The 12,226-nt window shown below is 34.0% G+C and overlaps 1 protein-coding gene and 1 pseudogene across 2 annotated transcripts; both read right to left on the reverse strand.

Moving 5' to 3' along the window:
• Positions 1 to 1,442: 1,442 nt before the first annotated feature.
• LOC147536375 (putative long-chain-alcohol O-fatty-acyltransferase 5 pseudogene) lies at positions 1,443 to 2,734 on the reverse strand (annotated as a pseudogene). The gene has a single exon (XR_015226127.1). The product of XR_015226127.1 is annotated as a putative long-chain-alcohol O-fatty-acyltransferase 5 pseudogene (transcript).
• Positions 2,735 to 10,151: 7,417 nt separating this feature from the next.
• LOC147536376 (long-chain-alcohol O-fatty-acyltransferase-like) lies at positions 10,152 to 11,333 on the reverse strand. Its single transcript, XM_086643977.1, has one exon. The coding sequence runs from the start codon at positions 11,311 to 11,313 to the stop codon at positions 10,213 to 10,215; it is 1,101 nt and encodes a 366-aa protein (XP_086500103.1). The 5' UTR covers positions 11,314 to 11,333; the 3' UTR covers positions 10,152 to 10,212.
• Between the last annotated feature and the right edge of the window lie 893 nt (positions 11,334 to 12,226).

Below are 12,226 nucleotides of genomic sequence, written 5' to 3' on the forward strand. Positions count from 1 at the left end.
TCATGAAAATCTAACAATTTGTAAACACATTAGAATATTAGTACACCCTAAGTAATTCTTAAAAATTTAAATAACTAAATTGGGTCGTTGCTAGCGTGTCGTTGTTGCCGTTTCCGTTCCGTGCCCACGGGCCGTGCCGTGTACGATCCGTTTCGTGTCGTTCCTGCGTGTCTAATGGGCCGTGTTTAACGGGTACGGGGCTCTAAAATCCCAGCCCCGACACGGCACGCCAGACCCGTGACGGGTCGGCACGGAACGGACCGTTCCGTGCCGTTCCGTGTCCTCAAATAAACGGGTCGTGCCGGTCCGTTTCCGTATCGGCACGGCCCGTTGGCACCTAGCGATCTCTCTCTCACTCGAAAATGGGGAATTATGGAAAATCTATCTCTGGATCCAACTCAAGCAGAACACATATATGATCCTTCACTAAATCTAGAAGAATCCCACTTTCAGATAGGCTTTAAAGAAGGATATAAGGATGGTTTGATCTGAGGAAAAGAAAAGGGAAAAGCAGTGGATCTAAAACTAGGGTTTGAGGTTGGTGAGGAACTAGGGTTTTAATATGGTTGTATAGATGTTTGGAAGTCCTCAATCATACTTGAATATATCTATTTCTCTTCTACGGTTCGAAAAAACAAAGCATCAACAGATGGAGTGGTGGTGGAACAAAGAGATTTGTTTAACAATGGTGGTGGTGGTGTTAATGGTGATGTTTGACGTATGTCTTATTGAATGAGAAGATGGTGATTTTGTGGTTTGCCACAGGGTGGCTTCTTCGTCAGGTCAATGATTGCTAGCAGTGTCGGCGGTTTTCCGGTGACGGAGGCGGTTTTCCGGTGATGACGACGGTTTTCCGGTGACGGCGGCGGTGGTTTCTTTTAATTTTCTCCAGTTATTTTGTCCGACCTTTAAGGTCTCTTTTCACGATCTTTAGGATCTTTTTGTCGGCCTTTAGGGTCTTTTTTTCTCGATCTTTAGGATCATTGTGTCTGTGTCTAGTCCAATTTCTTTTCCTTCATGAGGCACTTTGCATTTAAAGGTATGTAACTCTCATGAAGTTTTCAGCGGAGAGAAATAAGAATTATCATCCATGTATCATTGTGATTTTATCACTTATTAATGGAAAATGTTTCCCTTGACTTCAGAAAAAATGGGTTAGTGGCGACAATGGGCAGGCTATTGCCCACAACTTTAATAATTTCTTTTTTCAACCAGCGGAATGGGTCATTGGCAAACGTCGTTGTCCATTTCTCTAATTGGAAACGTATTTTTGATATACCAACTGTAAGAATTGAAATCTCGTCAGAATTAACTGAATTTTTTATGATCAGTCGTCTAAAAAGTCCAATTACTATTTAAAATCAGAAGAGTTTAACACTCCAAATAGTCCATATAAATTAAGATAGTGAATCTCCCATCAATGATTCATAAAAACATATATGTAAAAGAAAGATCGAACATTGACTTTTCAGTTACTTGATTTAGTCTTGGAAGCTCTGTGACAGAGATACTTCAATAGTACAAATCATTCATTCATTAATTCTTTCATACAAACTTGAAATTATTCTTAAATACACTAGTAACAAACTCTAGTAATTGAAGAACCTCTTCGTTCGATCTAACATCAGCGTTCAACCTTATAAAAACAGGCAACAATAAATAAAATCCAGTAATTACAACGAAACAGGTCGTCAACAACCCCGAAACAACTCGAGGCAACTGCGGCCAACCCTTAACCATACTCTTCTTTTTCAACTCAACCTCCAAGCCCAAACACACCCCATGAAGAACGAAAAACAACATGACATCCCAATTAGGTTTACTTCGACCTAAATAAAAGAATATCAATTCGTGCATAAGACCCGATACAACAAAAGTTAAAATTAGAGCAAAAAATAGACCCCATCTTGCTCCAAAAGTACGTGTACAAATTGGACGTATTGGTTCGTATATCGTAGACCGTAGAATACTTGTAACCATTAAATTCCATCTCCGACCCCAAAAATCTTGTAATGAAGTTGATAGATACGGATCGTTAAATTGTGGTTCAAGTTCTAATCCAAATAAGAACCGAACCGAAAATGAAACTAGTGCTAATTGAATTTCAAGAATGAAATATATATGAAGAGAATAAATGCATAAGATTAAATTGGGGTGTAAAAATTTTTTATATTCATAAACACAAAATAATAAACCTAAAAGTAAGCCTTCAATGGCATAATATAAGGTTGACTTTGGGGGTTTATTAGTATGGTTAATCTTAAAATTTTCTTGATTTTTAGAAGAATTGGTGATCTGAGAATCTGGGTTTTGTTTGGTTTTGGATTTTGAAGATGGGTTTTGAATTTTTTGTTTGATCTTGATTGGAAGACAAGAAATTGTGGTAAAAAGTAAGAGAGAAATTGATGGGTTTGAAGATAATGGACCTTTATTGAAAGAGAAAAGAAGAAGCTTGAAATTAGCAAGCCAACTAATGAAGAAACCAGTAGTACCAGAGAGATGGAGAGAGGAGAGAGAAAGTGGAAGGATAGTGAAGATGAAGATAATGGGGATGATAGAGATGAGTCTGAATAAGCCTTTAGGGATCTTCTTTGAAATGAAGTAACAGTAAATTAGAGATACTAGAACTATAATCCATACCTTGATGAAGCTCTTGAACTCTCCTTCCATTTATGTTTTCTTTTTTCTTTCAATCTGCTATTTGATCTTAAAAGTTTTATTTCTTGCGTTTTGAAAAAAGTCAATGGAGTTTGTGATTTTGTTAATTATGGTTTGATTCTTTTTTTTTTTTTTTTTTGATAATCTTACTTTTAAATAGAATTTTTTATTTAAAAGCCCAAAAAATGGGGTCAAATACTAGATTAGTCCCACCATACATTAATATTTCTTTGAAAACACATTTTCATAAAAATAATCAATATCAAACCCAATTTCGGATCCCCATGTACTGTTTCCCATCTCTAGGAACCCACTACTTTAGATAATCCCATCTCTACCCTTTATATATAAAGGTTTCCCTCAAAATTTCAATATAATATTTCTTTCCCTCTACACCAGATTTCCTTCCATATTTTTCCTCTCTCTTCTCTCCTCTCTTTCTCCCTCTCTCTCTCTCGAGATTTCATAACAGGAGCCGAAACTATTCCTCCGGAAATCTCACCCTTCCATCCACCGGTAATATCTCTTCCATTTGTTTAATTTCTTTCTCTCTCATCTTCATCATTTTTTCTTTGGTTTATTTGGTTGCTTTCTTCATCTCTCATCTCTCATCTTCATCATATTTTTTTTTAAACTTTCTCTTTCTAGATTCATCTTCATCTTCATTGCTTGCTTTCTCTCTCATCTTCATCATTTTTTTTGGTTTATTTGGTTTCTTTCTTCATCTCTCATCTTCATCAAATTTTCTTTAAACTTTTTCTTTCTAGATTCATCTTCATTATAATATTTCTTTCATACTATCATCTTCATTGCACCTTCCTTCCTTTACACTTTCTCTCTCTGAAATTTCGTTTTGATAAAACTTTTACAGAGTTTTTTGTTTAAGAACTGAAAAAGTACAAACTTAAATCTATTTTTCGGTTTCTCTCTCTAGAAATTACGTTTTAGTAGATATTGATGTTTAACAGACAAATTGACAAGTATTGTAAACATTTTAGAATATGTTGTTAGCACAATGTTAATACAACGAGCAAACTGAAAAATGTTTTCTGTATTTTTATAGTTGTTACCATCAAAATCTAGATTTTGTGTCTTACAAAAATTGATTGGTGTTTTAAGCATTTTAAATTTTTTGTAGAAACAATGTTGATTCAGGGACCAAACTCGAAAATGCTTGCTCCAAAAAAACTCGTTCACATTTTGATCTTCCGTACATGTTTCTCTCTCCTATGTTTTTTTTCTACATATTCACTTAGTGATTGTGTTTCCTTTTTAACTTGTATAAATATTTTCGGCAATGATGATTTTTTGGTTGCAGTTCCTTGGTTGATGTTTGCAATTCCTAACTTGCTATCAACATCTTTTTAGATGTTTATGTTTTTGCCATTATGCTTTGAGCACGAAACTATTATTAGCAATAAAGATTTAATTACTTCATTTGTCATCCTTCTCTCTGCAAGTACATTAATGTTCCAAACAATTTCAAATATGTTTTAGTTATACCAAGGGTTTGGTTTCTTTTATTAAGTTGCTCTCTGATAGTTTTTATTTGTTTGGGACTTATTTTAAAATGTTACTGTGCGTTTTCAGAATAATAATCAAATTGTGAAATGCTGACAACATTTATGTTTGTGTCCAAGTTTGCATGCTATATGTTTTCGGAAAATTTCTGAAGCTGATAACAAGGTTATAATTGTCCTATGCAAGGAACCATTTGCTGCCATAAAGCGGAAAGAAAAGGGAAAAATGAGAAGGAAACAGAGGTGGTTGAAGGAGAGAGGAAAAACGTCCTTGGGATAAAAAAATTGTCCAGATTAAATGTACCTTAAAGTCGGGCTAGAAGAAACTTGCACAAGAAAACGGGCAGAATTGACAACTTTAACGAAGATTGGAAAATTAATGAAAATAATTGTTTTCGTGTCAACAAAACTCAAAATGTTTTGGATTCTTAGAGTGGGATTTCTGCTGTAACTACATGTTTATATAGGTTGGATTTTGTTGTGAGGAAATTTGCAGATGCTTTTGCAATAAGCTTCTTTTGTTTATTGCAAAACCGAAAAAACAAGAGCAAATTTGTTTTCGCTTTGAACAAACTGAGATGTGTCAGAAGTATTTTGATGTGTTGTATTTGTCAATATGATTTGTTCGATAATAGTGTTCTGTTTAAAACATCAATCAATTTAAAATGTTTAAAACATCAATCAATTTTTTTAAGGCACAAAATCTGGATTTTGGTGGTAACATCCATAAATATAAATAAAACAAATTTAAAATGTTTAAAACATCAATCAATATATTTGTTCTAAGAAAACAAAAGTACAAGTTTAGATCCGTTTTTAAGTTTCTCTCTCTATAAATTACAATTTTTAGCATATTTTCATTTTTAACAAACAAATGGACTGGTGTTTTAAGCATTTAAAAGGTATTGTTCTTCGTTAAGTGTTTTGGTTGTTGGAGACATTTACAGTTATGTTGATGACATTTGAGATTTTGTTTCAAACATTTAGGGTATTGTTGGTGATATTTAGGTGTTTTACTTGGTAAAAAAGTTGTTGTTATTCGTTAAGCATTTTGGGGGTTTTGGGAAAAATTTAAAGTTATGTTGAAGACATTTTGGGTTCTATTTCAAACATTTAGGGGTTTGTTGATGATTTTCGGGAGTTTTACTTGGTAAAAAAGCTATTGTTTTCGTTAAGCATTTTTGGAGTTTTGGAGACATTTACAGTTATGTTGAAGACATTTGAGATTCTGTTTCAAACATTTAGGGTTTTGTTGGTGATTTTGGGGTGTTGTACTTGGTAAAAGAAAACTTTTGTTTTCCTTTAAGCATGTTGGGGATTTTGGGAAAAATTTAAAGTTATGTTGAAGAAATTTTGGGTTTTGTTTCAAACATTTAGGGGTTTGTTGATGATTTTTGGGTGTTTTACTTGGTAAAAAAATTATTGTTCTTCTCCAAGCATTTTTAGGGGTTTTTGGAGACATTTACAGTTATGTTGAAGCCATTCGAGATTCTGTTTCAAACATTTAGGGTTTTGTTTGGTGATTTTGGGGTGTTTTACTTGGTAAAAAAACTTTTGTTCTTCGTTAAGCATTTTGGGAGTTTTGGGAAAATTTTAAAGTTATGTTGAAGACATTTGGGTTTCTTTTTCAAACATTTATGGTTTTGTTGACGACATTTTGTGTTCAGTTTCAGACATTCAGGGAAATGTTGATGATTTTTAAGTGCTTTACTTGGTAAAAAAAACTTTTGTCTTCGTTTAGCATTTTGGGTGGTTTTGAAAACATTTATAGTTATGTTAAAGACATTTTGGGTTCTGTTTCAAATATTTACGGGTTTGTTGTAGTTATTTTGGGTTTTGCCCCAAACATTCATTGGTTTGTTGATGAATTTTGGGTGTTTTACTGAGTAAATAAGTCTTTGTTCTTAGTTTAGCATTTTGGAGGGTTTTTGAAAACATTTAAAAATATGTTGAAGACATTTTGGGTTCTGTTTCAGACATTCAGGGGAATGTTGATGATTGTTTAGGGTTTTACTTGGTAAAAAAACTTTTGTCATTCGTTTAACATTTTGGAGTTTTTTTTTGAAACATTTAAAGTTATGTTGAAAACATATTGGGTTCTGATTTAAACATTTGCGATTTTATTCTGGACATTTTCAAGAATGTCACCTACAATGTTGGACATGTTCATAACATTTTATGATTAAGTTAACAAAAAAATTGTTCTTCAAAATATATGAGATGCAGAGACAATAAACAGTTTGTCTCAAGAATTAAACAAAATATGAAGAAACAATGAATAATGTTATGGACATTCTTCAGGTGCGTTTTTTACATTGTTTCACACTCTTTTGGATGAATAAGAAATTTACAAAATAAGAGTTAGCCATGTAAGGATCCATTCACTATACAACATGAGTTAGAATGTTTGGAACAATATATAAAATTCATAGACAAAAAGAAGAGTTTCCAAGACAAATAAGCAACATATGCAAATATCTAATTCATGTTGGAGACATACGGAAGAATGACAATTACAATTGGGTTCGACATGATTCAGAAACTAGCTTTTCTTATCATTATTTTGAGAAGTAACAGGTACTCTATCCGGCTCCATAGATGAAAATTCTGCAAGCGGAATGAACAAATGATTATATGCAGTAGAAATATTGGAAAATGCTCGAGACATTAAAACGAACGTTATCATCATTTCTAAAAATGTTTAGAATTAGCGAAAAATGTCAAAGACATTCTCATTCAGAATGAATCCCGAACATGAAGAGCAAAAATATAGATTAAACAATTGATAAGTATGCTTCTAACAAAAGAGAAAGTGTTCTCATTATTGAAGAAGTGTCGGTATTTTGAACAACAAAAAATGCTTAACGAAGAACAATCACTTTTGTACCAAGTAAAACAAAAAAAAATCATCAACAAACCCCTAAATGTTTGAAACATAACCCAAAATGTCTTCAACTTAACTTTAAATTTTTCCCAAAACCCCTAAAATGCTTAACGAAGAACAAAAGTTTTTTTACCAAGTAAAACACCCAAAAATCAACAACAAAACCCTAAATGTTTGAAACAGAATCCCAAATGTCTTCAACATAATTTTAAATGTCTCCAAAAAACTCCTAAAATGCTTAGCGAAGAACAATAGCTTTTTACCAAGTAAAATCCCAAAAAATCATCAACAAACTCCTAAATGTTTGAAACAAAACCCCTTAACGAACAACATATTCTAAAATGCTTAAAAGACCTGAAAATTTGTCTGTTAAACATCAACATCTGCTAAAACGTAATTTCTAGAGAGAGAAACCGAAAAATAGATCTAACTTTGTACTTTTTGGTTTCTTAGAACAAAAAACTGTATAATGGATTTCACATTGTTAAAGAAATTATAGAACGTAGAAGTAAAACTCAAAAATCTTATAAGAAGATTGTACATCATTAAATAAAGAAACATCAAGAAATACCTTATCAATGGAGATTAAAATCTCTAGATCTGAATTTTTTTTTTCTAAAACACTATGAAAAAAACTTATGATTGTATGATGATGAAGATTAAAGAAGAAGATGAAGATGAAGATTAAGAAAGATGGAGATGAGGATTAAAGAAGATGGAGATTGAGATAAACACATCGATCGATCACCTAAAGATCATTTCCAAATGGTAGAAGCAAGGAAGAGACACAACCCTAGTTTTTTCAAGATTGGACCCATCAAGTGTTGCTTTGTAACTGAAACCCTAACTGCTTCTAATAGATGCATGATTCCTCTAGTTTTTGCTACAAATTTTGAGAGAAAAAAAAACAGGATTGAGCTTCTTTAGAGAAATGTAGAGAGAGAAAATGTGTGAATGTTTTTTGAGAAATGTAGAGAGAGAGAATGAAAGATGGAAAGGTTTGTGTTATTATTGGTAAGAAATAGAGGATTTTGAAAATTATAACCCTTCTGATTTGGGCGGGAATTTGATGAAGGATTTTTAGATAACATTTTGTTTATCAATGGGTAAGGAAGTAATTTTACAGATTGGGTTTTTTTCTCATTAATATTTAAGATCGGGCCTCTTTTCTATTATCCCTCATATTTTGGGCCTTACAATAACGGGCCCTTTTAAATATTCAGATCCCTAGATCAGAAAAAAAAACAATTGTATTTAATGTTTGATTTTTAAATGTTAATGATAGGGTTAAGGGAAAAACAATAATTTGAGAGGGGGGAGAGATATAATTAAAGGGTTATTTCCCGTATGCCCCCTGCTTTATGACCAGTTTCTCACGTAGCCCCCTACTTCGTCGAAAATACTCAGATGGTCCCCTTTTTCCGTTACCGTCACATGTCCATTAAATTCTTTTTCCCTCTCGCAAAATTATCCTTCCACGTTGTCATCTCTCTCGCTACCTCATCTTCTCCGTTAAGGTCGCCGACCAACCAAAATTTTCAGCAACCTTCATACTTCAAAATTTTTTTTGATTTCTTCTTTCTTTTTTCTATTTTTCTCTCTTCCCTAGGGTTTTGGGAAACCCAAACCAGATATCCCTAAACCCTATATTTGGTTTAGGGAAAACCCAAACCAGATCTCAACAGTGAAGCTTCAACGTGTTGTTGAAGAAACAAAAAAAGGATTTCGGGAAACCCTGGTGGAGAGAGAAAAAGAGAGAAGAAACAAAAAAAAAATTAAGTATAAAGGTCGTCGGTTGTCGGAAATTTTGGTTGACTGCCGACCTTATCGGAGAAGATGATGAGATGGCGAGAGGGATGACGTGGCATCGAGAGGTGATGAGATGGAGGAGAGAGAGGTTGACAACGAGGAAGGGTAGTTTTGGGAGAGGGAAAAAGAATGTAACACACATTTGACGATAACGGAAAAATGAGGTCATCTGGGTATTTTTGATAAAATATGGTACTGCGCGAGAAGTTGGTCATAAAGTAAGGGGCCATTTGAGAAATAACCCATAATTAAAAGTTAGTTTCCTAATAGCCCTTAGTCTAGAACAACTGTTCTCTTATTAAAATGCCTAAAGACTTTTTTCTTCTAACATTTTCAATCACAATTTGAATTACAAAAAAACGTTTGTTGCCTTTGAAGATGATTAAAAAAAGTGAATATTTGAAGACGACGAAGAAGGGAGAAGAAATAAATAGTAGAGAGCACAAGAGAAAGGAAAATAATGATAATTAGAAAACGGTAATTTTGAAAAGTTTTTTTAACAAAACTTTTGTTAATTTTTTGTAGAAAGAGACTGTGTGCACATTTCGATTAAGATGAGTCAAACGAAAAAATGACATTAATAACTTAATGATGAGTCTACCACCCTTTGGTGTAGTGATAGGACATCCATCTTAAGCCCACGAGGTCTTGGGATCTCGGTGGAAACAGTTTATCAACAAGATTTATCCGATGTAATTTAAGCACTAAATAAAGTAGATGTTGTCTGGCTTTAAGCTCTTTGTTGTCAGGCTTGAAGCCTCTTTAATTATTAGTTTAATGTAGGTGGTTATCGTGCTCATCACAGCTTAATGATGTATCAATGCCTTGTAACAACTAACGTAGATCGTAGTCGATTTTTCAAAAAAGAAAAACTTAATGATGAAAGCAAAAAAACGTACTACTAACTTTAAAGAAAAAGAGGCAAAACTCCCCGTCCTCGAAAGTTAAAGTCCCAAGAGTGAATTCGACTACAAACTAAGAGTTATTTTGGAGATAACCTAATAAATACATTAGAAGAGAAATTTTGGGAGGCAAAAAAAAACCTTAAGTGAATTTGGGTGTTACCTTAAAAGTTGAGGCAAAATTCTCATTTAGCAAAAGTTAGAGGGGCAAACATACAGTTGGTCATAAAGTAGGAGTCATTTTTGCCATAAGCTCTCTTTATTAGCTATTCCATGTTGGGTTTGAATAGCCTGGACTAAGATTGCTCTGTCAGTCCGAAGCCCAGTCCGAAGCCCACGAGAAGTGCTAATAGAGGGAGGGTCAATTACAATATTTGGTGGCGCCTATAAACTCTTTCTTTTTCTCATTCATAACTTCAATAGAAGAACTACAACATAGTTATCCACCCTTGGGTGTGATTAGAATTTTGGAAACCACATCGTTAACAAACTCCCAAACGATAGCGTACTCCTGAATCGCTCTAACATCTGCACCACACTGTACCAACTGAGGGAAAAACAACCAAAATCCGGTAACCATAACGAATCCAACTGTCAACGGTCCTGAAAGCACTGGATGCAACCGATACCTTCCGCTCAACGCCTTCTTCACCTTTATCTCAATAGCCAAACATACCCCATGTATAGCGAAAAACCACATTACCTGCCAAGTGGGCCTTACTCGGCCCAAGTAGAAGAACATCAATTCATGCATAAGCCCTGATACACCAAAAGTAGCAAGTATAGCCAATAGTAAAGCCCATTGCTTTCCGAAAATACGGGTACAAATACGTCGTATCGGTACGTACACGGTTAACCGTAGAATACTTGTAACCATAAGATTCCATCTTTTACCCCAAAAGTCTTGTAGTGAAGTTGAGAAATAAGGGTCATTGAATTGTGGTTCTAATTCTAAACCGATTAAGAACCGAACCAGTTTTGCTGTCATTGCTAATGTGAGTTCTAGACCAAAATATAAGTGAAAGCAATAGAGGAATAAGATGAAATTTGGGTTTAGATGTTGTTTGTATTCATAAACTTGAACTAATAAAGCTATCAATAAAGCTTTTATAACATAATTAAAAAGTGATTTTGATTCAATTGTGGGAGAGATAGATGGGTTTTGTTTATGATTTGATGATGAATTTTGAGATGATTTGGTGAATTGGGGAGATGGGTTTTGTTTGATTTTGATTGGGAAACAAGAAATGGAGATGAATTGTTTGAAAGAGAGGGATGGGTTTGATGAGAGAGGGCCTTCATTGAAGGAGAAAAGGAGAAGTTTGAAGTTAGCAAGCCAAGCAATGAAGAAAGCAGTGGTACCACCAAGATGGACTGAAGAGAGAGAAAGTGGAAGGAGAAGAAAGATGAAAATTATTGGAAGGATAGAGAGAAGTCTCATGAACTCTTTGGGGATGTTTTTGGAGATGAAGTAAATGTAGGTTAAAGATGCAAATATACAAATCCATACCTTGATTAAGGTTTTGATCTCTTCTTCCATCTCCCTCTCTCTCTCTCTCCCTCCTCTCCCCCTCTCACTCTCTCTCCCTCCTCTCCCCCTCTCACTTTCTATGCCTTAATATAGAGTATGTTTCTTTGATTTCTTACTGGTATGTCACTGTTATATTTTATCGGTACATGGAATTTGAACTTAGATTATTAAAAAGAATAAATGAATTAAAATATATCAAGATTATTATCTATTAATATTTAAGATATAACAAGATTATTTATGAATGCAATATGGTTTCAATGGTTTCAAAAAAGTACTCCAAGCCCTTATAAGTTGCGTTTGGTTTGAGATTTTTTGGTTTTCCACCGTTTTCTCCTAAAATTTTTCTGCTTTCTCCAAAACGGTGGTCATCTTTAAACAGTAGGAATCCTTTAGATAGCTATTTACCTGGCATAGTATTAAATGCACCCACTTAATTCACACAACTGTATACCTACTTTTCTTTTCATTCATAGGGAATTTGAAGCTCTTTCAATATTTTCAACAAACTGAAAAAATTGCAACAAAAAAAATACAAAACAAAACAAAGTGGTCCCATGGCATAACGACATATTAACCACATACTTTACTTTGATTCTACCTGATGCGCTATATAACAAATATGAAACAGGTCCTATAGTGACCGGGTAACGCTTCTTTGATAAGAACATCCAGTTTGATACAAGCAAGAAGTCGAATATAACACTATAATCATAGCCTATTAGTCAAGCGGGTCTTTCCAGCTAATGGGTTAGAGGATGTCACCTACAGTTTCATAAAAGCATGAACTCTCTCTCTCTCTTTTACCTTCTTTCATGCCAAAGTTGACCTTGATCAATTGTGTTCGCCCCCCGCCCCCCGCCCCCCATTATAGCTGAGATTTTCCACGCAATTGGAAACCACTTTCGATGTTGTAACTCAC

This window comes from Eschscholzia californica, unplaced genomic scaffold (genome assembly GCF_041429995.1).
Source record: "Eschscholzia californica isolate CP2 unplaced genomic scaffold, dmEscCali1.0.p SCAF_5, whole genome shotgun sequence".
In the NCBI taxonomy this organism is placed as follows: domain Eukaryota; kingdom Viridiplantae; phylum Streptophyta; class Magnoliopsida; order Ranunculales; family Papaveraceae; genus Eschscholzia; species Eschscholzia californica.